The sequence below is a fragment of the Haplochromis burtoni genome, unplaced genomic scaffold (genome assembly GCF_018398535.1).
Source record: "Haplochromis burtoni strain Fernald_Lab_line unplaced genomic scaffold, NCSU_Asbu1 Contig_88, whole genome shotgun sequence".
Classification (NCBI taxonomy): domain Eukaryota; kingdom Metazoa; phylum Chordata; class Actinopteri; order Cichliformes; family Cichlidae; genus Haplochromis; species Haplochromis burtoni.
Genome location: NW_024582449.1, coordinates 1,452,811 through 1,478,755, shown reverse-complemented (window position 1 = coordinate 1,478,755; position 25,945 = coordinate 1,452,811). Strand labels below are relative to the sequence as shown.

At 40.3% G+C, this 25,945-nt stretch overlaps 1 protein-coding gene across 1 annotated transcript in view; it reads right to left on the bottom strand.

The window, feature by feature from the left end:
* Window positions 1–25,945, bottom strand: part of clmpb (CXADR like membrane protein b) — an 80,739-nt gene that overhangs the window by 7,315 nt on the left and 47,479 nt on the right. Inside the window, exons 2-6 of the mRNA XM_005927306.3 lie at window positions 20,829–20,980; window positions 14,456–14,660; window positions 11,388–11,555; window positions 1,239–1,361; window positions 594–735 (exon numbers count right to left, since the gene is read on the bottom strand). Coding sequence (XP_005927368.1) covers window positions 594–735; window positions 1,239–1,361; window positions 11,388–11,555; window positions 14,456–14,660; window positions 20,829–20,980 — 790 coding nt within the window. The remainder of the gene's footprint in view (window positions 1–593; window positions 736–1,238; window positions 1,362–11,387; window positions 11,556–14,455; window positions 14,661–20,828; window positions 20,981–25,945) is intronic.

Here is a 25,945-nt window from a genome sequence, read left to right as displayed (position 1 = left end):
ATAAATTATTAACAGAATATTTATGTTTAGGTAGTCTTTACTGGGCTACTGGTGAGATTTTAGTGAAACTTGCACACAGTGGTCACTTAACAGCTCTTCACCCAAACTGTGCTCAAGGTCACGTACACGTTTTTCATTCTCAGTGGATTTTAAACAAGAAAACTTCTCACCTTCTTTCTGTACTTCACACTTTTCAGTAACTTGTGAACTGTGAAGGACTATGAGCCAGGTGAACTACTACATCACTGATGTAGTGAACAAATTGAAGGGGTTAGAATATATTGCATACAGAGTATGCAGAATACCAGTATCTGCAAAATCAATGTGCTGGTCGTCAGCTGATTTGTGCAACGCAGCAACTAGATTAAGGGTAAAATGCAGAAATACTCAAAAAAGTCATCACCATTGATTACAAGTGATTACAGCCAGGAAACAAATGTTTGAGTTCAACAAAAAATTTAAACTGCAGCTAAGCAGAACGCAACAGCCCCACAGAGCCCCACAAGTAACAAAGACTGACACGCTAACACACATAAAACCTGCAAAATGGTGAAAAAATGAAACAATCACTGGACAAATGATGATTAATAAACCTGATCTCATTTGGGGTCTCCTCTTCCTCGTACTTCTTCTTCTCTTTCTTCCGGAAGACGAGCCAGATGATTAATATCACAATGAGGACACCGAGGGATATACCCACCACTGCGCCCGCAACCATCCCCACATCCCTCACGTCTGTGAACAAGAAAGGAGGTAGTTGATGAAAGATTGAGTCACTTACGGTCTCTGGTCTCATATTATTCATAGTTTTCCCATGAACTCTTAAATTCACAAATACTTATCCTTCATGCCCATTTGCTGGAAAAATACTCCTTATCTTTTTGCTACAGCACCTGAGTTCTAGTTAAGAATTGAAAACTGTTTATGCTGAACCACTTGATTTGCCTTGTGTCTACACATGACCATAATCGTGCTGGGCCTTTGATGCAATGTACTAGTTTTAGAGTGAAACGTGACATGGGACAGGGGTGGTGACCATAGCCAGCAATTTTGGTTTAGTCCAGTTGAAGCACTGAAGGAGAATAAAGAGGGTGAAAGGAGCTAGATGGAAAGGCAGGGAGGGGAATAAATGTATTTCTAGCTGCTGTTTGAAACAATAACCATCAATCAGAGTGGCAGTTTGGTGCGAGGTGAATGCTGTTAGGTCAATTCCATCGCCCTTTTCTCCCCAAACTCACGTTTTATTGTGACCTCGATGGTGCAGTTTTCCTCTCCCACGTCATTGCTTGCAGTGCACCTGTAGACACCTGTGCTGTCCATGGTGAGATTCCTCAGGGTCACAATCTCTGGGTTCTTCAGATCTGGGGAGAACAAGAAAAACAATGCAATATCAATTATATAGGAGAGACAACTGAAATGTCTTTAATGACGGAAGGAAGAACTTAGAGGCAGAGAGACAGACAGACATTGGAGTGTTTATCTTAGAGAGAAGCCCATCATGGGAGCGTGTTTGACAGACCGATGTAGCCCCAAAGTCCCATGGGATATTTAGTCATCCCCACCAATGACAGCCATCCCAGACCAATAAATAATGGCTGTGTATTACTGTCCAGTGAAATCTAATTAGGTTGAACAGGTGTTGTTTGGTGGATGTAATTAATTTTGAAGGTTTTTAGTTGGACACGTGCAATTATGGATGCAAGTTAATGTCTCTGTGTTTAGTCTGTATCTCCCCACTAAAACACATTAACCAATCAAATAAAATAAAACCCCCAAAACATTTAAAGTTTTAAAACTAATTTTCCTGTTCACTTGATGCCAGTTCAGATCGTTCTCTGCATGTCACTCACTCGCTGACACGCACACACACACACACACACACACACACACACACACACACACACACAGAGCAGATATTCTGAAAATATTATTTTTCTTAAAATTTAATTTAAATTTTTTTAATTTGAGATTCTTAAGTTTAGACATATAAACATATAATACAGAATCCAGCTCTTCCAGTGATTTAAGGAATATGAGTTTTCAATATTTCTTCAGATGTGTTCTAGCTCAAAATTTTCTTTTGCCATTAGACATGTTTTTCTTATGGCTGTTCAGCTAGTTTCCAAGTTCTTCTGTGTGAATTTCAGTTCTGCACTTTGGCTGTCAGGTGAATGATTCGGTGTATTTCAGCCCATTAAACATGTTTTTCATCAAAGATCTAATTAGTTCCCAGATCTAAAAAACAAAACAAAACTATGCAGACTCGTTGCCTCAAAAAAAACATTGAGTACAGCTTACTTAAGATGACTAATTTAGGGCAACTTATTCATTTTGAGTATACTGTACAACCTCATTAGTTCCCAGAACACAAAATCTATGCAAACTAGTGCCTAAAAAAATGGAGTAAAGCTTACTTAATATACTGAACAAGTATCGTACAGACCGCCTGGACTTACTTGGTAATTTTGGCTGTAAAAGGGCCAGAAATCATACTGTAAGTCAGTGGTTCTCAAATGTTTTTTCCGAAGCCCCCCTTTGTTTTACAAGAAAATTTCGCCCCCCCACCCGGCACAAAGTACATCCACACACACCCATATTTTGTTTTCAAACTCCACTGCAGTTTATTTCACACTTCAAACACTTAGTAAACAATTAAACACAGGAAAGTAAACTGAAATAAATTACAGGTAGCAATAAAATAAACTACTAAGGCTACAACCACACGTACACGGGTATTTTTGAAAATGGAAACTTTCCGTTTTCGTTTAAGAAAAAAAAAAGAAGAAAAAGCTCCATCCACATGTAAACGCTAAAAACGAAATGTTGGCCAATCAGAAGTCCAGAAGCCTGGGAGGGAAAGACTAAACAGGGTTTTGTACACTCACAAAACCTGAAGTACTTCCTAAAAGTTTGTGTTTTTCTGGAAAGGCAGATAATTTTGTGCTACTTTTCAAGTGCCTTCAAAATTTCAAATGTTAATAACTAAAGACAGCATTTTGGTTGGTGTAGACTCACAACTGGGAAAGAACAAAATGCATACAGCATATACAAATTTAATTTAAAAAAATGTATTCAAATGTCCGATGTCCGAACTTCACTCTGATGCCTCTGTCTTTCTAAATGGAGCGACAGTAACTGCGTATGTATATGTAAATGTGTGTATATGTATATGTTTACGTGTGGACAAAAGGCCCAAATCATAGAAAAAGCTGCGTTTTCAAAAATACCCGTATACGTGCGGATTTAGGCGGCAATTCGTATAGAAATATTAATGAGTTTTTAAAATTTGATTTCTGTCATGGTGTGCTGTGGCAGGCAGGTTGTAGGACCCAAACTTGTATGCGGAATGAAACTTAAAGCAGCAGCTTTTATTGCTGGAAAAACTTTTCATAAGAAATAAACTTCACAAAAAAGCAAACCAAAACCTCAAACATAAAAACTAGAAACTAAACTGGCCTCTTTGAAATGAAAAACTAAGAAAAAAGAACTAGGAAAACAAATCGCGAACTATGAACTAGAATTAAATCAGGAACACGAAGGGAGAAAACACCCAGCAGACATGACTGACTGGCAAGACACAGGAGGTGAGCAAACAAAGAGGCTCAAACACAGACAGAGATAACACAACTAAGATCACTAACACAACTAAAGAACCCCCAAAACATGAACAACAATAATCAAGGAACATATTTACAACGACTGGAACACCAATTTCAGTTTCTCTGTCAGTCATTTTCTTTGGGTCTGACAAAACTTATGACAGACTTTTACATTTTTGGAAGAATCCCCTTTTCTTCTTTTTCTTCTTGATCTTAAGGTCTTCAGACTTCAGACTGGATTCAGTTTCAGCAAAAGGTTCCTCACAGGGAACATCAGGCACTGGGACACTTTCTGAAAGAGATTCTTCAGCTGGTGGAATGTTGGTCATTGAGAGACTGTCAGCAGGACGTTCTTCATTTGAAAGAACATCAGATAATTATAGATTTTCAAAGGGAACTCCTTCACTGGGAAGAACATCAGATATTTGCAGCTTTTCAAATGGAGGTCCTTCACGGGGAAGAACTTCAGACTTTGTAAGAATTTCTGTAGGAGGTTCTTTGACTTGTGTAAATTTAGGCACTGGCAGATTTTCAAATGGAGGTCCTTCACGGGGAACACAATTGGACATTGTCAGTCTTTCAAATGGAAGTTCTTCATTTAGAAGAACCATCAGGAGAACTTGAAGGGGCCTTGAAGATTTTGGATATGTGGATCTTTGCTACATCAGCAACCATCCTGAACAACACTGGTGCAAAGTTACATAGAATTTCTTGAGGATATTTCTGTCTGATCTCCGTCAGGATACTTTGGACCGTATCGTGTCAGATGGAGTGGGTGAAGATGGCCTGGCCTTCCATCACTGTGAGATTTTTGGGGACACGATCCAAAGTGGCCTTGGTGACACTCGTGGAGAGTATGCTTAAACTCTGGGAGGCCATGTTCAAGACGGGACGAGGAGGAAGCTCCCAAACGCCCTGCAGGATGTGGGGAACGACCTCTATCACCACCTCCTGGGCGGTGGGAAGTTTGGTGCTTTGTGGTTCCTGCGGCTTCTCTTTCAGGATTTGAATGTAATCCTCCAATGCGGTGAGGAGTTTAGGTGTTCGGTAGAATAAAACTATTTTCCTGCTAAAGTCTGAGAAACTCCATCATCATTGCAATCTAAAAATAAAAGGAGACATTTAATCACCACAACTCGCAGGTCCTCAGAAATTTCCTGATATTTTCTGTCAGTTTTGGTTTGCATGGATCTGGGTCTTACCTGAGCCCTGTAGCCGGGAAGATGGCAGTAGATCTTTACAGCTGTGTCATAAATGGGTGTGTTGAACAACACCTGTCAAAGAAATAGCAAATTACTCACTGTTATTTAAAACGATTCTCAATTTGTCAACTTTTCTACATCAAATTCTGAAAATTGTTGAAATGCAGTATAAACAAAAGCTGTCACATACCCTGATGGGTTTGTAGATTCCTCGACTTGCTTCCATTTAGATGTTATAGTCGTATCGCAGTCTGGAACAAAAACTGTCAAATACTCTCCAATGATGGCGTAAGGTAAGATCTTCACCTGAAAATGCTCTGAACATGACGGTTTTGCTTGCACAGATGAGCTGTTCTTATCCAGTCTTTAAGTCTGACATGATTAGTTGTGTCTGGGCCCAAATGCCGCTGCAGGTCCCTAAGTCAAACAATCACTGCGGCATCACTGAGAGTTGAAAAACTGTCGAAACTCTTTCATCTGTAATAAAATAATCAGTGTGGCTGCTCTACCATGTGTAACATCCATGCAGCATCCATGAAAACAGAATTTATTAAATTCAACAGAGTTAGAAGTTAGCAGGGAATTAGCTTGCTAGCTTCCATCTAAATATAATATATGTTGTTCTGACTGAGGGATTTCTGAAACCAATTAAGACGTTGAGCTTTGCTATCACTTCAGACATACAGTAAATGACGACAGTAAAGTAAACAGCAGTGACGTTTTTTAGAGTTACTGAAGTTTGGCTAGCTGGTATATAATGATGTGCTACGTGGTGGCTAGCGACACAGAAGGATAAATGCAAACTTTTTTCCACTCGATAAAAGTTAACGTGAGGGTTCCCGATGGTTAGGGACAAATGCAGTTGCATGGCAGGATACTGTAAACAGACCAAACTTCAGTCAGGAGAACAACTGAGATAATCCATCCACAATACAAGGTTAGTTGTTAATATATTGCTGCACTGCCTGGGCTGTAGTTACATCGTAAGGTTTAAAAAAGGAGCTTTAAAATAAATAGCGGTAATAAAAACCGAGAGAGACCGACAGTGATCACTGATTGTTTTTAGAGGCTTGTTGAGATTAAATAGAACAAGATACAAAGCATTAAAACATGCTAAAAACACAACAGCCTTAATAAAAGCAGAGCAGTTTGAGCCCTAAATCACTTAAAGACCAGATAGTCTGATATAAGAATGCAAAATTCTAGAACAGCCAATATGGAAACTCTTGATGTGAGTTTTATCTTATTAAATGAAAAGAAATCATGCTATGTATTTTGCACTACATTACTGTCATGATCCGGAGTCTGTGACTCCGTGTTTATGTTTAGTTTATTAGTATTCTGTGGTTTTGGTCACCTTGGGTGTTTATACTCTTCTGTTTCATGGTTCATGTTCATATGTTCTGTGTCCCCCAGTCTGTGTTAAGTTGGTGTGTTATGTCATTGCGTGTATGTGTTTCCGGTTTTATTGTGAAGGTCTGCGTCTTATGTGTGTGTTTTCAGTTTGTCTCCCTACTCTCGTCACGTAATCACTCCCAGCTGTGTTTTCCACCTGTGTGTAATCTCCCTGTGTTCTCTGAGTGTATTTTAGTTGTGTCTTCTGTCATGGTAGTTGCTGGTTCGTCTGCGTTATTTTCCTCGCCGCCATTCTGTGTTTATTCCTCCAGCTTCCTGGTCATTCTCCCTGCAAGGTACCCTCGTTAGTGTTCTGGTTTCGTGTTTAGTTTAGTTTTCCCAGTTTAGAGTTATTACCGTTCTGTTTCTCGCCACCCCTTTTGTTGTTCTTATCCGGTTGTAAATAAAGCTCATCCTCCACTTAAGCAGTCTGCATTTTGGGTCCTATTTCATATTCCACACGGCTTGCCCCGGCAAACCGTGACAATTACACTAAACAATTTATTGTATAAGTAAATAAAGTGTAGGTTAGGTCACTCCTGTGAAAAGATGCATACAAACCGATGAATCACAAAAGATAGAACGTCAACTTACAGTATGCCTTTTCATATTATATGCTTGCTTATCTTCATTTTCTAATAGTAGATGGGAACTTATGCAGTAAAGCAATGGCTTACAACACAGTGGACTGTGCAGTGGACTAATGCATACATTTAAAGCCTGACAGCAGCTGGTATATACACAGCTACAACAGTCTACAAAGGTTGTTTTCTGTCCACCAAAGCAAATATGATTGAAGAGATTTTTTCACTTCCCCAAAAAGGAAATAAAGAGATTAAACAAGGATTTATTGAACAATGGTTTATGCACTTGAATTAGGAAGGATAAGAAAAGTGACTCTATTGACTGCAATCTGCAATCTACTGACATCTAATGGTAAGATTTTACACACTGTAACTTTAATGATACTTGAAAATAGGCCAGGAACTCCACTCCTTGATCTGAACCTGTTCGGTCAGCACACACAGTCTGTGTAATATGTGAATAATAATAAATATGACTTTTCCTCTCTTTTCCATAAAAAGTTCCCAGTAGGGTTTTTGACCTTTGGCACCATGGAGCTGTGGGCTTTAAAAAAAAAGTCTTCCACACTGTACCCTGTAATTACTGTACTTCTAATTTCTGAAAGAATACTCTAAAGCATCTTCTAATACTTCAAAATCTATTTGGGTGGTTTGGACACGACAATGATTAACTGAAGTATAAAAGTATGCGCTCCAAGGTTCATGTTGGGGCCTTTGGGGTCAGGAGCAAATTAGATTTAGTTGCTTTCTGTGGCAAATTAATTCATTTTATCACCAGAAATAACAAATATTTCCATAATTAACACACTTCATATTGTGTGACGACTACAGTCAGATATCTGCAGGGATGTCTCACGTGCTCACTGCAGTTAAAGTAGTGTTAGTAAAAATATTAAGACACAAATGGCAGTTCTACTTTTTAAAAAGGCCTAATGACTAAAATCAGGTAGCTTAGTTACACCTGCTCAACTGCTCATTAAGAGAAATATCTAATCAGCCAGTCACATGGCTGCAAATCGGTGTATTTACAGTAGGCATGCAGACATAGTCATGATGACCCTCCGAAAGTCAAACTTAGCATCAGAATGGTGCAAAGGAAAGGTGATTGAAGTGACTTTGAACGTGGCGTGGCTGCGGTTGCGAAATGGTTTGATCTGAGTATTTCAGAAACTGCTGATCTACTGGGTGGGATTTCCCCACACAACCATCTCTGGAGGTGAAGGACAAAAGAAGAAGTAGCAAGCCTGAGAATAGAATGGGAGGGAGAGCCTTCAGTTTTCAGGCCCCTCTTCTGTGGAACCAGCTTCCAGTTTGGATTCGGGAGACAGACACTATCTCTACTTTTAAGATTAGGCTTAAAACTTTCCTTTTTGCTAAAGCATATAGTTAGGGCTGGACCAGGTGACCCTGAATCCTCCCTTAGTTATGCTGCAATAGACGTAGGCTGCCGGGGGATTCCCATGATGCATTGAGTTTTTCCTTTCCAGTCACCTTTCTCACTCACTATGTATTAACAGACCTCTCTGCATTGAATCATATCTGTTATTAACCTCTGTCTCTCTTCCACAGCATGTCTTTATCCTGTCTTCCTTCTCTCACCCCAACCGGTCGCAGCAGATGGCCCCGCCCCTCCCTGAGCCTGGTTCTGCCGGAGGTTTCTTCCTGTTAAAAGGGAGTTTTTCCTTCCCACTGTCGCCAAAGTGCTTGCTCATAGGGGGTCATATGATTGTTGGGTTTTTCTCTGCATCTATGAAGCGCCTTGAGGCGACTTTTGTTGTGATTTGGCGCTATATAAATAAAATTGAATTGAATTGAATATAGCTAAAAACACATCTGAGAGCTTACTGCGAACTTGCACGAAGATGAAAATCAGACTTTTGCCTGTACTGCCATTGACTTTTTATGACTTAACCTCCTTACTTTGTTTCTTAACTGTTAACCCTTTTATGCATGAATTATGACAACCTCAATCTGGATTTTTTTCTTAAGTTTTTTATTCATCTTTAGGCATGAAAAAAAGATTTTTGAACTTCATTTTTTTAAACATGCACTTTTCAAAGAGTTTTTTACATGTCCACTTAGGTGGACAACATACATTTTGAGTGGGTGGCACGGTATGGAGTGACACATCAGTGTCCAATCTAGTGGTTCATGTGCAAGTATACCATTAGCAATGTGTTTTTTTGTACTATGATACATCTGTACTCTGCATACTGCAACAGAGCACTGATCTTTCCTGTCATTTCACATTGACTGTGTTTGGAGTGCAATATAAGATTTTCCATTTATATTATGTGAGACAGTGATCCACGCCTTTGTTAGCACTCGGCTGGATTACTGTAATGCACTTTATATAGGGGTCAGTGCATTATATATTAGTCACCTACAGAGGGTGCAAAATGCCGCAGCTCGTCTTTTAACTGGCACTCGAAAGTTTGAGCACATTTCCCCTGTTTTAGCTTCACTTCACTGGCTGCCCATTTCTTTTAGGATTCATTTTAAAATTCTTTTATTTACTTTTAAAGCTCTCCATGGCCTCGCCCCATCTTATCTCTCTGAGCTGCTACAGCCTTATACACCCACCCGCTCTCTCAGGTCAGCTGATCAGCTGCTCCTGAAGATACCCAGGACTGGGCGTAAACTTAGAGGAGATCGTGCTTTTGCTGTAGCAGCTCCCAAACTGTGGAATGAGCTTCCTTTAGAGATTAGACAGGCCACTTCTTTACCTGTTTTTAAGTCACTCTTGAAAACCCACCTCTTTACTTTGGCCTTTGACACCACGTGAGATGTTGGTTTTTATATTTATTTTTATTTTATTTTAGTTGTTTTTAGGTGACTCGATGCTGTTTTATCTTGTTTTGTTTTTTAACATAGGGCTGTTTTAATTTTAATTTTATGTCTTATGTGATTTATTTATTTAATTTGCTGTTTAACTTACTTTCTGTACAGCACTTTGTTCCTGTGCTGGGTATTTTAAAGTGCTTTATAAATAAAATTGGATTGGATTGGATTGGATTATGTTCCATACTTAACCTTTTTCGAGACTTTTATGTTGTTAGGCAGGATGTTAAGCAGGATCATGGCATCACATAGGTGTTAAAAATACACAGTGGCTGATTTTCATGTAAACAAATAAAAAAAAAACATTCTGATGAAGAGCCACTAAAGGAAGTTCTTGGAGTAACCCTCAGCAGTAATTTGGACATGAAACAGTTAGTAGATATGTTATTAACCCTATGAGGAAATCTTTAATTCTACTGAGAAGACCATGTAGACCAGTTTCTAATTTCCACAAACAAAGTTCATTCCTTCAGACTTGAAAATGTTGAAGTAGCATCATGATAAACACTTCTCTCCACACTTGTCACCTTGGTAAATCAAGGCAAGCCTTGAAAGAGTCTCATATTTCAGTCCCAACACTCATTTAGCAGAGCACAAAGAGAGTTTCTGGGAAAAGTTATCAGAGGCATAGATCTGTGTGGGCAGTATAGGGGTGTGAGTCTGAAGCTGAATGCGATTAGATTAAATGTTCTTGATGGCTTATGCATAAAGGCATGAAGACTGTTGCTGAATGTTGACCTCTTGTTGGCGCCACAACATCAGTGAGCTGCACAGATTTTACCTACACCACTAAAATTTACTTACTCCAACTGAATCACAAACTTTTTGGATGCCTGTGTCACATTGCAAGCCATTAAAAATGAACCAAAAGACCAATATTGATGGTAACAGAGGAGAGAAAACAGAGATTGGCACCCTGACGTTGTTTCTCCTGGTTTAGAGAATGCACAATAGGGGGGAGGTGCCCTGCTATTAGCTTTTCTGTTACAACCCATCCCTGTTCTTATTTAGAGGCAGATATGCCTGGTTATGATTCAAGAGGAATGCCAGAATCCACACCATGTGAGTGAAGTATGCCTCAAGGCTACTGCGGAGCCAGTGCCTCTTTGGTACAGAATATAGTCTGAGCTGCCAATCCAGTTTTGCCTATTACATTTGATTTTCTCCTCTTTACACACAAACAGTCACACTGACTTCGTGCATGTAGGTATTCACTTGAGCCAGGCTGACATTTCAATGTCACAGAAATATTCATCAGATCACAGCATCAGCTCTTGTGTTTATATAAGTCATCCCAGTAGAATACAACTAGAAATCACAAGGCTGTGTTCTGTTTGATTTTCTGGAAAAAAAAATAAAAAAGTAGTACACATTATGTGGTCCGGGGTTTACTGTTCAAATTTGGAGAGAGGGGCGAACTAAAGATAATAGAGGCATGAAGAATCAGCGGATTAACTGGGACAGCCTGAGCCCATCAAAGTGCCCTTGAGCAAAGTGCTGCAAGTGTTAATTATTCCAGTGAAGCAGCTCAAGAAGCAGCAGTAGACAATATAGCTGGCACTGGCAAATTTAGGTGTCAGTGTTTGCAAATGTATGAATGTGAAAATGGGAAGAGGTGAAGGGAAGATGACGCGCTCAGCAAAACTTGCCTTCGACAAGCAGCCTATGAAAATCACTAATATGAAAATGAATCTTCGTGGCATTCCTCTGCAGAGGGGTCGAATAGTGAATCAGCATGTAAGCGTAGTGCCGATTATTTTTCTTACCTATCAGCGCCAGGTTTGGCAGTTTTCCCAGGCTCTTGCCTTTGTCCAGCACTCGCTCCCACTTGTAGCTAATGGGGTCTGAACCATCGCTGGATTTGCAGCTCAGCTTGACATCACTGCCCTCTTGGAGCTTGCCATCCATCCGGCATCTCGGCTTGGAAGGCTTGACTGCAAGAAAACAAAAGAATCAAAAAATGCTTGAATCAATATTTGCAACAAAACTTCTTATCGCAGTTAAACATAAAGTGTATAAAAGACTCACAGTGTTTAACAAATTTACTAGACCACATGCCATAAAAACAAGAACACACTAAAACTGTCATCTTTCAAAAACTTGTTTAAAGCTAAGACGCATATAACAAACTGAATTCATGTTTTTAAATCCAAATCTCAGCCAGCACACTGGACTTCTCCAAGAAGTTCAGAAATAAATCAATCACTACAATTAATGTTTCTGTTCACAAATGTAAGTAAATGACTGTAAATTAGCATCTCAACCAAAGGAAATAATGTGCTTTATTTTATCCTGCTTTTTCATAAGTAAAACAGTGAATCTTAAAAATCATGGATAACAACATAAAATATATTTAGCAATAAAAATGTCAATTAAACAGCTTGCACATGCATACAACCATTACAGGAACATCAATAATTATTTTATAATTACATTGCTGCTAATTTAAGGCAGTTGTGACATAAACCTTACACTGCATGGTGGTCTAGTGAATTCGTTAAGCAGCATATATATTAATACAATAATTAAGCAAAAATAAATGCGTTCACCGAAATGATTAATTTTTAATATGTGCATATAATGTAGTCATCAATTTGCCAGAGACGCATGCATTAAAATATGGTTTCCATTACTACTCTGCAGAAAATCGTGGCCTACGTGTATCATGTGGGCTTGCCACAATATTTCCTATGCCAATTATAGGAACTTTGCATTTCATAAAATGCACCTTTATTTTGAAAGGGAAGGGCTGACATTTTTTATTATGAATGCTGAATATTGAGTTATGTTTGAAATAGACTTCTTTGAACATAACATCTACTGAAGCAGGAGTTATTTTATAATGTGAAACTGTCCACCACCTGTGTTTATCGCCCCAGACTAAAGCACTACATTAAAATGAAAAGCAAAGAAATAAAATGTAGATAATAACATAGCTTGTTAGGTTGCATAAAGCTGAAATATTTGACGTAGATTGTAAACTTTATTTGATTTGTTCTATCAGTATTTTTTATTGGTGCAACTGTTTGAGGGATGTTCAGTTACCTTGCCATCACAGTCATTTCTGGTAACACAAATTGAAGAAAAAAGCAACATCCTCCCGTAGAGAATGGATCAATTCAACCCCAAGGCTGGCTGTGAATACTTATGGTAATATGTTCTCATGTCAAAGGTTTTGGTCATAGTCTATTAGCTAAAGGCTTAATACAGTACAGCTAGAATCTGCTGAGCCCTGCTCTGTTGGATACATGCTGAAAGGCACTGCTACACTTTAAAAGCATGAAAATAGCATACTGTTTCCCCCTCCCGAGTGACATATTTTTAAATCAGTGGTGAGCTAAATTTAAATATCTATTTTTTATTTTTGTCACGCTGACATATTTCCAATGCTGACTTTTGTGTTTGGCTTAGGATGCTTGTCAGTGAAGTTGCAGCAGTAGTAACTGCGAAATGCTAACATAGATTGAATTAACAGTAGCCAGTGGAGAGAAAAAAAAATCAGATAGCTTATGTGCATTTCTCCCTTTGTTTGTCTTTCTTTTCTCGACACCCTGCAGGCTGTATTCTGCTCACAGACTTTGTAAAGAATATAATGAGAGAAGCTGATCAGGGAGCATTGATGCATTCGTCTGTGCGTCTCTGAGCTCTGTCGGGGTCGGTTAAGCCAAACTGCAGAAGGAGCAGTTGGACGGCGTAACCTCAGCTCATAACCCCAATACTAATAAACACAATATATACACGTTTAAAATCTTCACATGCAAATCCACACGCTCATTCAGGCGTGATTGTGCAAACTTGCACAGAAACATACCCGACCACTGGAGAAGCGCACAAACTATGGCACACACACACGCTGTCTCATGCCAAGCCAGCTACCAGCTCAGCTGCCAAGCCATTATCTTAGCGTAGGGAGCGCGAGAAAAAAATGCAAATGTTCGCCTCTCTCAAAATCGAAAGTGTCACTGGGAAGCTGAGGGCAATTTGTAAAATTCGAGGCACTAACTCACTGAAATGTCTTTATGGAAGAGAGAGGGGAGTGAGAGCGAAAGGATTAACAGACTGTTCCATTAGAAAACCAATAACCACGGGTTGAACTAATCTCCCATGATGTTTTAATAAATCGCATGCTTTTTTGACATTGAGAACGATCTCACTCCTCCCGCCGGACTTTGTGGCCAGCTATTGCAGCTGTCTGTCCTTCATAGTTGTTCAGCTATTTCTGATATGCAGACAGAGAAGCGCATTACCACTGAGGTAGTTGTATTGTTGAGTCATTTATAGCCATCTGCATAATGTGCAAATTAGAACAACACGCTTCCCGTACCAAAATGGGATTTTCTGTATTTATAAGATCTAAGAGTCACTTGGGCAATTAATATTTCTAAGTAGCTTATCTGTACTTAAACTGATGTAAGCTAACTTTTTAACATGATGAACATCAAACTGGTCTGTTGTCTTGTACTGTATATGTCATAGAGGACACAAGTACATTAGAATCTAGCTTGAAATTTGCCCATGTAATGCAGTCTCTAACTCAATCATTTCTGTGCCCTGCCAAACCTACTTGCATGTTTCTGGTCTCACCTCATCAACAAACCAATCCAAACGGACCCAAACAGCACGAACAAAATCAAATCACACTGTCTGAATCAAATTGAATCATTAGATCAGTCAGCATGACAGAGGAAATGTGCCAGGCTAATGATCCAGTGATTAGGTCTGTGTGTGTAAGAAGTGTGTGTATGTGTGTTTGTGTATGAGGATTTTCCATGTACAAATGAATTTCTTCATAACCCGATGGTATGCGCACGTGCATTGATGTATCCACACTTACCCAATACAATGAGGTTGACTTGGCTCCAGTGGTACTTTCCCCCACTCTTGACTTTACAGTAGTACTCCCCCGTGTCGCTCAGCAGCAGGTCACTGATGAGTAGGGAGGCGTCTCCACCCAGGTACTCCCCAGCAAAGGACAGATGGTTTGGCTCAGTATCCATGGGGTCACTGATGTACACGTTTCCCCCAAAGAAGGTAATAATCTAGATGTGGAGAAAGAAAAGATAATCAAGGATTTAGTTCAGACCAGAGACTGTTGTCTGAAATGAAATTTCTGGCACAAGTGAAAAAACTCCTGATGTATTACAGCGAGGGATTGACTGATTCATAATTGCTCCGGTTCTACTTATCTTGATTCTATCTTTCTTTTGAAGGAATTCTCCCATTTCTTCCTGGACCTGGTACTAACATTTTAGCAGCTGGTGATGTCATTTCTTAACTGATTTATGCAAGTAATTCCCCAAATAAGATTTTCATCTCTTAACAGCACATTTGGTTCGCTTAATTCCTATGTCCCAACAGTATTACCCTTGATATATTTCACTGGTAGGCTGCCATTTACATTTTAAATAACATGACTCTAATGGCTGTGTATGCTCAGTTAAGACAGTTCCACGTAGTTCCTCTCTGGAGGCACAGTCTTGAGAAAAACAGAATACCAGCACTCATGGGTAACATTGTTAACAATCACTTTTTAATTAACACTTGGGAAATAATATTTTACAAATGAATGCATTTGCTGGAATGCCAGTATCCTGCCAGTGTTCATTTAGCTGATTATCTGTGAGTGTTGTTATCTCTTTATGGTGTTTCCACAAATAAAGCTGTCAAATGAAAAAGAAAAAAACCCCACAACACCCTCCCAAACAATTCTATTTTATTATTCTGGCCCTAAGATAAAAGATTAAAGTGCACACAGTGGCACTAAAAGTGATGTCACCAGAAAACAACTTCAGAAACAGCAAAGTACATAATATCATACAGATGATACAAAATGGCTATAGAATGACACTTTTGTAACTCCCCTTTTCAAAGGATATACAAATAAAACTGAAAAGAAAAATGTAAAAAAAAAATAATGGAAAAGGTAAAAATCAGCTTTTAGGCCATTTTAGTCAGATTATGATCAGGCTTGGCTTAAAGCTTCAAACACCATAATTCTCAATGATTAGTCCCTTTTAAATGAAATGGTTCTTATATAGTGCTTTTCTACTCTACTTGAGCACACAAAGCGCTTTATACAGCATACCTCATTCAGCCACTCACACCAGCACTTTCTTTTATGCTTTAGTACTTTCATTCACACACATTCACACTCCAATGGCTGCATTGGAGAGCAACATGGAGTTAGAATCTTGCCCAAAGATCTTTGGCATGCAGACTGGAGCTGCCAGTTCTCAAATGGCCAACCTTCTGATTAGTAGATGACCTGCTCTACTTCTTGAGCTAAGGTAGAAAGGTAAATCCCCTCAGAAAAAATGCTTGCGAGTCACACAGCTTCACTCACCACCCCCACTACCAGTATCACATAAACCAGTGAGTTTGTGTATGCTACTGCCACTGTAATCATAGAAACATTTGGTTATAAGCTCAAGAATATGTGCAGAGCGTGCCTGTGGAGGAAGCCCAGAAGGATATTGGCTATTACAGTTGGCTATCAGAGCTGGAGATAGGCATCATCACAGAGATCAGATATCCATAACAGGATAACAATGTGTTCATAACAGAGCTTCTACAAAGTACCAAACAAAGGCTCATAACACTGGCTATTAGGCTAAAGGGATACACAACCAGAGAGAATAAATGGCTTGTTCTCCAAAGACCTATCCAAGGTGTTTTCCCAGCTGCAACCATAACACCTTGGATAGGCAACAATGGGACAAGGACGGATCTCACCACAGCTGAGACTGAGTAAGAGCAAGGATGTGGTGTCATAAAGCCTCCAACTCCAAGTGGCTGGTGGACCTAAGAGCAGACCACAGCAACCTCTCAGAACAAAATCAATGACAAAGGCCAACAAAATAGCTGGGCAGTACCTCACACGACTCATGCCTGTTAGTTTAAGAAGCTTACAGCACTCCAGAACACGTGGCAGCATAAATAACTGGGGTGCTAACAACAGGTGCTAACATAGGGCAGGACAATCCTGATCACAAAGGTTTTGTGCCCCATAAGGGCACAAAGCTGTTGAGCACCTAGCTGATTACCTGCTTCTCTGCAACATGAAAGCTCAGGTAAATGTAAAAAACTTTTACATAAATAAAACATGTGCTACATGAAAGACCATAAGATGTAGTTACTAGTCATCACATAAGCAAATCTCATAAAGTCATTGGAAGCAACAGAGCACCAGCTACTTGACACGGCAGAACACCAGGACTCCAAGACCAGGCAGATCAACCTGAGCACCTGCTGTTCTGACTACAAGAAAGAGTATGAACCGGCACCCCACACTTACACAGTGGAGTGCTGGACTCAACACACTGATAACCTTAATCGGAAATTCCTTGTAGGTACACAAAAAGATGTTGTTGTTAGAGCCTGCGATTGACATAATCTGTTTGATTCTCCCTTTTTTTCCTTCTATTTACCACCAAGGTTCATTGATGTTTGCAGACACTGGGTGTTCAAAGGAAAAAAAATGAGCTAATTTGAAGTTTGTAGCATCTGTAAACCTGCACCAGAAAGCTTTCATTTTCTCTTCCCTGGCTGTTTACAGTTTGTCTTTGTTTATTTCTAGCCTTTCCTTGTGTGTCTTTTGCTCTCTCACGCTCTTGCTTTATCCACACACACAAACAGAAACAAACACAGCTGTCACAGTGGCCTATTACTCAGGGCAAGTGAGAGCCTGCAGATGGGGACCGCTAAATGCTGGTGCCACAGCGCATCAGTGCCTAAGAAGCAGGGGCACCTGCTGTGATCACAGGTGATGACTGGCCATTTACACACACACGTATATACCCAAACCTACTCACAAACTTGCCGTTTACCAAACATGTGGCACACCATGAATGCAAACAGAAACATATCACTGTGCCACAGCTACACACAGAAAGTAACCAGGCTCTAACACCAAAACAAAAAAGGGCATACCTGTACCTGTCCTGTGGGCATGCAACTGTTGCCTTCATGAAATCAGAACATTAATTACTCACAAAGCAAACTACATGTGTATATGTGTTTTTGCTTCTGGTAATGTCTGTACTGTCTGTTAGTGAATTGTTCTATTAAGGCAAGGTGTTTTGTTGATTCAGTAAAATACTGTACACAGATAATTAAGTGTCTCTGCTTTTTCACACAGGTCATGAAATGATGACAATGATGACAAAATGCAACCCCAAACCATGAAAAAGCTTCTTCTGTTTTACAGATGGCTGTAGACACTCACTCTTGTACTGTTCTCTTGACTTTCCCCATGCTTACTGTGGACAGTTTGAAGCAAACATTGACATGCTTCAGTCTTTTCTCCTTGTTTCCTTTCAAATGACTTAATGACAGCCACTCGTCTAGTTTCCTCAAATGCTTTTAAGGCAATTCTGTACATGATGAGGAGATTTGGAAAGCTTTCAGCTAATAAAGCTTTGGGAATCACCCTGTTGGTGCAAAAATACAGTTTGGCAGAATTTCTGCATGTGAATGTCGCACACTTTTCATAGGTTTAAGTATATAAATGGAAACAAATGATGTGTTTTTAGTTTCTTTGCTAAGTTGTCTGTTATGTGCAGATGCAACATTCTTGAGTCAGGCGCCTGTTTTATGCTTAACAAACAAAAAGCATAATTCTGAAAAAGGTACAAGGACTGGACTGAAAATGACTGAAACATGTCCAAAGAAAAACTTTGACCTTCAGAAGGCCTGGAGAAAGTCTGGCTCCTTGGAAGCAAACTATAAAGACATGAGGGGTGGCTCAAAACCTTTGCACAGCACAATATATAATTTTTTATATCACATCATTTTATCAAAAATATTAACACAGTAGAATTGCTGCTCTGATCAAAGCAGCTTGTTAAAGATTACTGGAAGCAGATTATATGAACAGTGTGGCTAACATTCAAATATTTAAGCTGTTCGGTTTTTAAAGTGTTTTCCATAAATAATTTTATAGTCAATGAAGAATACACAGAGGAAACAATTATACAACAATGACTCTGTCATTTTACTCTACTACTAATATATTTATCATCTCTGTGGACGATAATTGTCCTCACAATAATGCCAGTTCAATATCTTCAGTTTTACATGCTGAAGGGCAGCAATTATGCATAGCAAATAGCAACAACACACAATACGCACTAACTAACGTGGCACTGTGGCAGGAGCAATTTCCCAAGAAAGGATGGAAATGAAATTAATAGCTTCATCTTTATTAACCATCGCTGGTCTTTGCTGAAACTACACTATGATAGGCTATAAAATGCCGTCCTTGAGTAACTCTGATCATCTAAGACCAACACAGCTGAGAACAGTGAGAGAAGGGCAGTTTTTTTTGTTTTTACTCTTCATCTGACTAAATGGAGTTGAATTTTGTGCCCCTCAGTGTCTTAAACACATGTAGCCTGTACATTTGCTAACAGAGGCTAAATGTTGACAAGATGCTCTTTCCATCTCAACACGGCCTTCGAGCAGAACAAAAGAATGATTTATTCATTCGGCTACAGGCGTAGTCTCTTTCCTAATCAAATTTTCAAACGTTTGATTTTAATTAATGGTGCCTTCAATGTTATCCTCCCGTTAAATATTCATCGCAATGTGGCAGCCCCAGTCTGAATAATCAAAGTGTAAGCCACCAGTTTCCCCCTTTCTTTCATTCCTAGCCCCGCCGCTTCCCTTCCACTCTTTGCTATTCATTCCTTTCTCTGTGCCAACGCAAGAGCGCATGAAGAAATGGGTTCAGAAGAAAATGGAAGTCCCTTCCTTCCAACAGAATGCTGTTGAGATGTTTTGCTCTCTCGCGCTCTCTTATCAGATTCTAAGCTCAATTTGGGTGAAAAAAAAATGGCGGTTTTTCAAACACCAGTGAAATTATACCAGAATGTTATCAAAGGCTTTAAAAAACAAAACCAAATTAGCCGTTTAAAGATTTCAGTTATCCTCCTGGTTCAGGCTGATAGACTTTATGAAGCCAGAATTAGAATATATTATTGTGCCAACTAAAACTTTAAAATGCAAACAAGGGGAATTTTTTTTTTATAAATGCTGTAATTCCTTTACAGTTAATGCAATACTTTTTGTAAAGCTGAAACTGCACTTAAAGCACACCTTGACTGCTTGATTTAAAATTCAGTGTGACTGCACACAAAGGGGGGAAAAAAACTTAAACCTTTAAAAACTTTAAAATGAAGGAATTTTCTTTATTTCGTTTAACAGATGTTTTCCTTTTTTAAAGCATTGAATTTTACTATTTCCAGAAAAAGCCCGTACACTTCTGCAAAAACAAAACAAGAAAAGAAGCAAAAAACTAACAAAGTACTTTATGTCCTTGCCCCAAAACGTTTGGACATATTTGCCAGAATGTCTTTATACCCACAGTGTACGATTATTGCATTTACCTGACTGCTGATTTCGACTACTTTTCAGAGAGTTCTCATGTATGATCTGTTTTGAGACCGCTTCCTGTCAACCTTGCCAATTCTGCTTGCGTCCCTGAATGCCTGATTGCACGTGAGCCCTTGTATGCTTATTAAATAGTAGATTTTGAACCTGATTCTGTTGTTTGGTCTAATTTCTGATTTCAATTCCTTTTGGGGTGGAAGTTTGCTTCAGCTGTAATCTTCAATTGTCTCTATAATTACATATTTTACAAAACTAAGATGAATTTGTCAGCTTGATAGTAATGAAAAGGTCATTAGGTTTGTTTTTTATTTCCACTTGTTACAGTGTTTATCTCCCACCAGTTAAAAAAGTTGAAAGTAAAAGTGCCAAGGTTAGAAATATATAATGTGTTGGTGAACACAATTGCTCCTTTGTGAATGCCACTGAAAGTTGAAGTGCCTTAGTAATTTTGGGATTGTGTTAATGTGCAACTATTATAGGTCCTGCTGGAAATCAGCGAGCGTAACCCAAATGGAGAAAAGCTAAAATGTTTTTTGTGTGTGAAAAGGGGAAGTGGAAAGAAAGGGAGAAAAGAAAAACTATCCAAGGTATATACAGTCTATACATATACCTCACATGTTGTTCTTCTGTTTTTTAGCCTAAATGTCACTGTCATTGCCATTTCATCCCAGTAAAGGTCAGTCTTGGTGTTGCAATAACTTTGCAGCAACTACTAAATATTACCCAAGTCATGGCAGAGTACGACGGCAGGGAACCTTTAACAATTCAGATGCTTCTAAATTGTATTAAATGCAGGGAAAAAAGGAATACAATCTTACCACTTTCTGTGGGGAGTTTGGTTTCTGCAGTAGCCACTCAATGTCAAGAGGGACGGATGATGAGAACTGGTGGTGGCATGGCAAGGTGGCATTGTCCCCAACGACCTTTTTCATCTCTGTCTGGGCCCCCACTGACAGAAGGCTAACTAGAACTGAGGGAGAACAAGAGAAAGAGAGAGAGAGAGAGAAAAAAAAAACTTGAGACAGAGGTAGAGACATGTCAAACGGGGTCACTAGCTCGATCTAAGCTTGAGGCATGAGACAGATGCTGTGGACAGGAAGCGAAACCACAATGATAGAGGAAACCGGGTGCGAGGATACATCCAAATATTGAAGGGAGACAGAACAGATGGATTCTGTTCAGAGGGAATAAAGTTTGATTGAGGAGTTGAAGGAAAAATACTAAGAAAAGCTATTCACAGCTGCAGTTTGGGGGAATTATGGATGGGTACTGTGCCGACACATCTGACACATGGACAATTCTGCCAGAAAACCCCGAAAAGATACAATTAATGAGTCACTTCCATTGCAAAAAAGTCCAAAAGCTATCCCAGGCCACCTTCCCATTAACAGTGAATGTCAGTATGGGAACTATTTTAAGTCCCAACCGCACAGAAAACGCACATACCAAAAACTCCCACTGTCGACTCAGTTAAGACCGACAGTTGCAGTAAAAGGTAGCAGTAATTGCGAGCGTGTGCAAGTGAGTGACTCTGGGCACTGGCCAGACTAGTGTGGCCTGCGTATCAGTGGGGGAGCAGCAGGGCTAATTTATTGGAGGATGCTGGACAGCCTAGAGGGCTTGAATGGAATTAGCCAGAGGCGTCACAGGGGATGCTGGGAAAGTGAAACTGTGGATAGTGTTTGTGCGTGCTCGCGTTCGTGCATGTGCTGGACTGTGTGTGTCAAGAAGCAGTGGTGCAATGGTGAGATATGTTTAGAAAGACTGCAGAGGTCGACTGTGCTTACGCACTCACGTGTGACGTACAGTTTTGGCCCTGCTATATTCATCTTAACTACCTGCCTTTAATTTAAGTGTGCTGTGCTGAATAATCATATAGCTCCAGGGGAATTTGACTGCTTGGAATTAAAGTTATCCTGCCTAACAGATGCTCATTTGAAGTGAAATGTTCAGACTGTGTAAATATTGTTGCTCCTATTCATTATCATGCCACCTTACTAGACACTCAACATGGCCTGCTGTTTGAACAGAATAAATAAACGTAGTGTGGGACACACATCTGAATGAAAGCTGTGCACTTTGTTTTGTCTGTTATGCTGATACTGACTGACAGAATAGTTTTGTGTTTAGAATATAACCTCATATACGTTCCACGGGAAGCCATGTGAGTGCATCAGCGCTTACTGGGCGCCTGTCCACTTGTGAACCGGTTCACCCTCATAGGAGCTAACGCCCTATCCCATAAGTGATCTCAGGGCCAATGAAAATGTCAGCTCAGCGCTGATACAGCACACAAAGAGATGAAGAGTAACCTCACAGAAACTAATTCTCCTTAAAGAGCTTCATCCTTGCTGAGATGACGTCATCTGCTTGAGTTCAGTTGCTCTTCAAGTTTTGATTAAAGGTTGTGCGCATCGGCGGCGGTGTTAAGAAACCCCCCCCCCCCCGATGGGGAAGTGATTAACACTGAACATCTTGGGAGGATGCAGTGCTTTCCTAACGAAACCATGGGTTCAGGCGTTCACAGAGGCAGCACAAAGAGGGACAACACAGTTTTAAGCTAGAGGCTTTTATGCTGTGGTTTGTGTACAGATTATTCCTAATTTTTTTGATTTTTTTCTGAGACTTGTGCCACAATTCCTAGGTGTGTATTGTAGCTTCTCTGTTCCATGTTTTAATGGCCAGAGAGACATGTATATTAACGGATCTAGGACCTTTCTGTGATTATAAAAAGACTAGAAAGTACTTGTTCCTCTTTCCTCCAGTAACCAAAGACATGCTTATTTGGTTAACTGGTGGTTTCACATTTTGGTAGTCTCAGTTTGGTAGCCCGTCACTTTTTCACGCCTTTAGCTGACGTCAGCCAGGTTATGCTTCACTCCTGACTACCCTAAGTAGGGAAAGAAGTTAAGAAAAAGATGAATGAGAGGCTGGATAGAAAGTAACCTCCAAAGCCACTTTATATGCAAACCTAAGCGTTTAGCAGAAGTTAGTCTTTCCACTTTTTCTCCAGTGAAAAACCACAAAGAAAGGTACAAGACCACATATGACACAACTTTTTCCTAAGATAGATTCATGCCTGTTGCTAAAGGGCTTCACCGGGGTTCTTGGTTAGGTTTGTTTTGCTCTGAGAAACTGATGCTCTAGTGTGCCATCCAGTGGCAATAAAAGCTTGTGCACAGTGTGAATCCTCAACATTATGTCTTGATTTTCCGAGTCCCACATTCTAAACTTAAGATTTGGGCTACTTGTTGCCAGTTAAATGTAAAGTTTCCAATTGGAATTTGCCATTTGGAGGAACAAAGAGAGGGAATTGAAAGTACTTTGTGGCTGGCTGAGAGCTTCTGTGTCCCTTTGGCACCCGAGGAGCAACAGGACAAATTGCTGAGGTCCTTCTGCTCTGCTTGCCCACCTGCCCAGTTCAAATCATTAGTCAGCAGAAAAGGATGGGCCACCCCTCCTCACAGAGAAGCTTCTGCACCTTAAGGGTATCCCCTTTCATGACTTTTTAATGCAGCATTTGCAGGGGTTATTCATCTTGTTAGCCTCCCTGCTGATATTGCTTTGAATGTCAGAAAAGAGAGTGAGGGCTTTGCAGCATTAGAAAATATTCAAGAGGAAGAAAGTTCAGGCCATGTGTGAATGCACAGCTGGTTGAGCTTAATGGTTCGAGTTAATGCTTGATGGTGGTACAGGGTCTGCTGGGAGACCTGTGCCCACTCCCCTCCTCAGGCTAGCCTCTGTAATCGGTGCTCCCACAGTCATCAGCAGCCTGGGGCTGAACCCGGCACTGTGTAGCTGGCCTGATAAGAGCTTTGTGCTTCCCTCCTCGCCTCCCACCTCATCCTTAACTGCCCACCGCTTCAGCTGTAGGCTCTGTAAATGGAAGAGTTCCCCTGAAAGATAGATAGGGCCAATGTGTCTGAAGAATGAGGGGAATTGCCATCTTTTCCCACACAAAGTACTTTACTTTTCATTAACTGTCTCTAAACTGACCTTCAAAAAAGCGACCTGTGTCAGCTCACTAACGTTGACTTGTGGGTGTTAAATATTCTCTTTATCATCAAACAGTAAAGTTTTCAGTTCCAGGTATTTAATTTATTCCTTAGAAATGAAAAAAAAAAGCAAATACCTAATATTTTTTTCCATCTGTGACAGAAAATATTTTTCATTTTTAACAGAAAGAATTGGCAGACAAATCAGATGGGGGTTTTTGGTCGATATGCAGTCCGTGCTACCCACTTTCCCATTTATTTATGGTCTTGCAGAGGGGCTTTTGTGCTGTGGAATGGATGACACAGTGCTCCCAAAATAAGCTTGCCTTGATGTGAGTTTGAGCTTGCATTTGGTTTGGCCTCATTCACCGTGTGCACAGCTGGGGTGGCTGGACTGCAAGACCCCATCATTTGTGTCAACATCAACACATCAGCTATGAGACACATCAGAATTAATCTCTGTGGCAGATTTGCAAACACTATGGAAATTCTGTTTGGCTTTGGTATGGGCTCGTGACCTTGGGCTTCAATTTGCAGCTAAGGTGACCCAGAAAGAATAATAAAAGAAAAGTGAGCCATATAACCTTCAGCTTCAGTAACATCCCTGGTCACAGCAGCGTGCATGCTTTCACGTGACCTTATAAGATTCCATAGGGGCATGGAAAAGACCATCTAAATAAACACTGTCTTCTTGAGGGGGAGATAAATGTGGTACGGGCTTGCGATATGTTGGCTTGTGCCATATCCCAAAGCATATCCTCTATCCCGCTTTCTCTCTATCTCTCTCTCTCTCTCATTATGCCTTCTTGTTACAGCTCTGCTTGGTTCAGTTTCGTGCCTCCATTTGTGACTGCGTTCGGTCTTCACGCACAGAAAGAAAGGAAGGAAAGAAGACGATCATAATTAACAAAAGTGGGAGCTAAAAGAGAGGGAGGTTTAGGGAGAGAGATTGTGAGTACAGGACACATTTGACAAAGAGAGCGAGAGTGAGAGGCTTGGGTGAAATATGGAGGAACCAATTTCTATGAAAAGACCCTAGGGGGAGTTGTGCTCCAGTAAATCCGCCTTACAGAGCCCTGCAATCTCATTATAGTGTAGCCAGCGAGACGGACAGACAGACAAACAAGACAGGCCCGGATCTTTCGCACTGCCCAAAGTCAAGCCCCATATCCCCTCAGTCAGCACATCAGCCTGGCTGGGGCCTTTGCCACGTCCGACGCTTATGACCTCTGGTACTCAAACATGGCACATCAGAAAGTGGGGGGAGGCGGGGTGGAGGGGTGTGGGACAGTGACAGGGCGGGGAGAAATAGCTTGAGGGAGGGGTGGAGGAATGGTGCAATGCCTTGATTTGACCACTTATGCTAGCTCAATCACTGGTGTGGATGAAGGATTATACCGTCACAAAGGTGGTTTTATACACAGGTTAGCATATGCACACACACCCTGCCCCTACAGACAGGAGGGACGGCTGGTTTATCTTTTTTGACAATTTCTGACAATTTCCTGCTGTGTGCATTCATGCTGATTTTCGTCATGTGCAAACATCTATATTTCATGTAAATTCCCAGCTGCCGGTGTATATGATTTATGCTGTATGTGGGTAGATACTCTTTCACAAAGACACCTCCACTCCAGATGCAAGGGACTATCTCGTGCTGACAGCAAATCAGCGCCTCAACATCAGGACCTATGATTTGGAATATCGCTACTTTACACATACAGACACAAGTCGCATTTGAGTTACATTTACAGCCTTACAGCAGCAGGGAAAAGCAACAATCATCTCCCAGTCCTGCCAATCTTTCCCACAACTGTTTATCTTCTGTCAAATAGAGACTCTGTTAAATACAGGGAGTGCAGAATTATTAGGCAAGTTGTATTTTTGAGGAATAATTTTATTATTGAACAACAACCATGTTCTCAATGAACCCAAAAAAC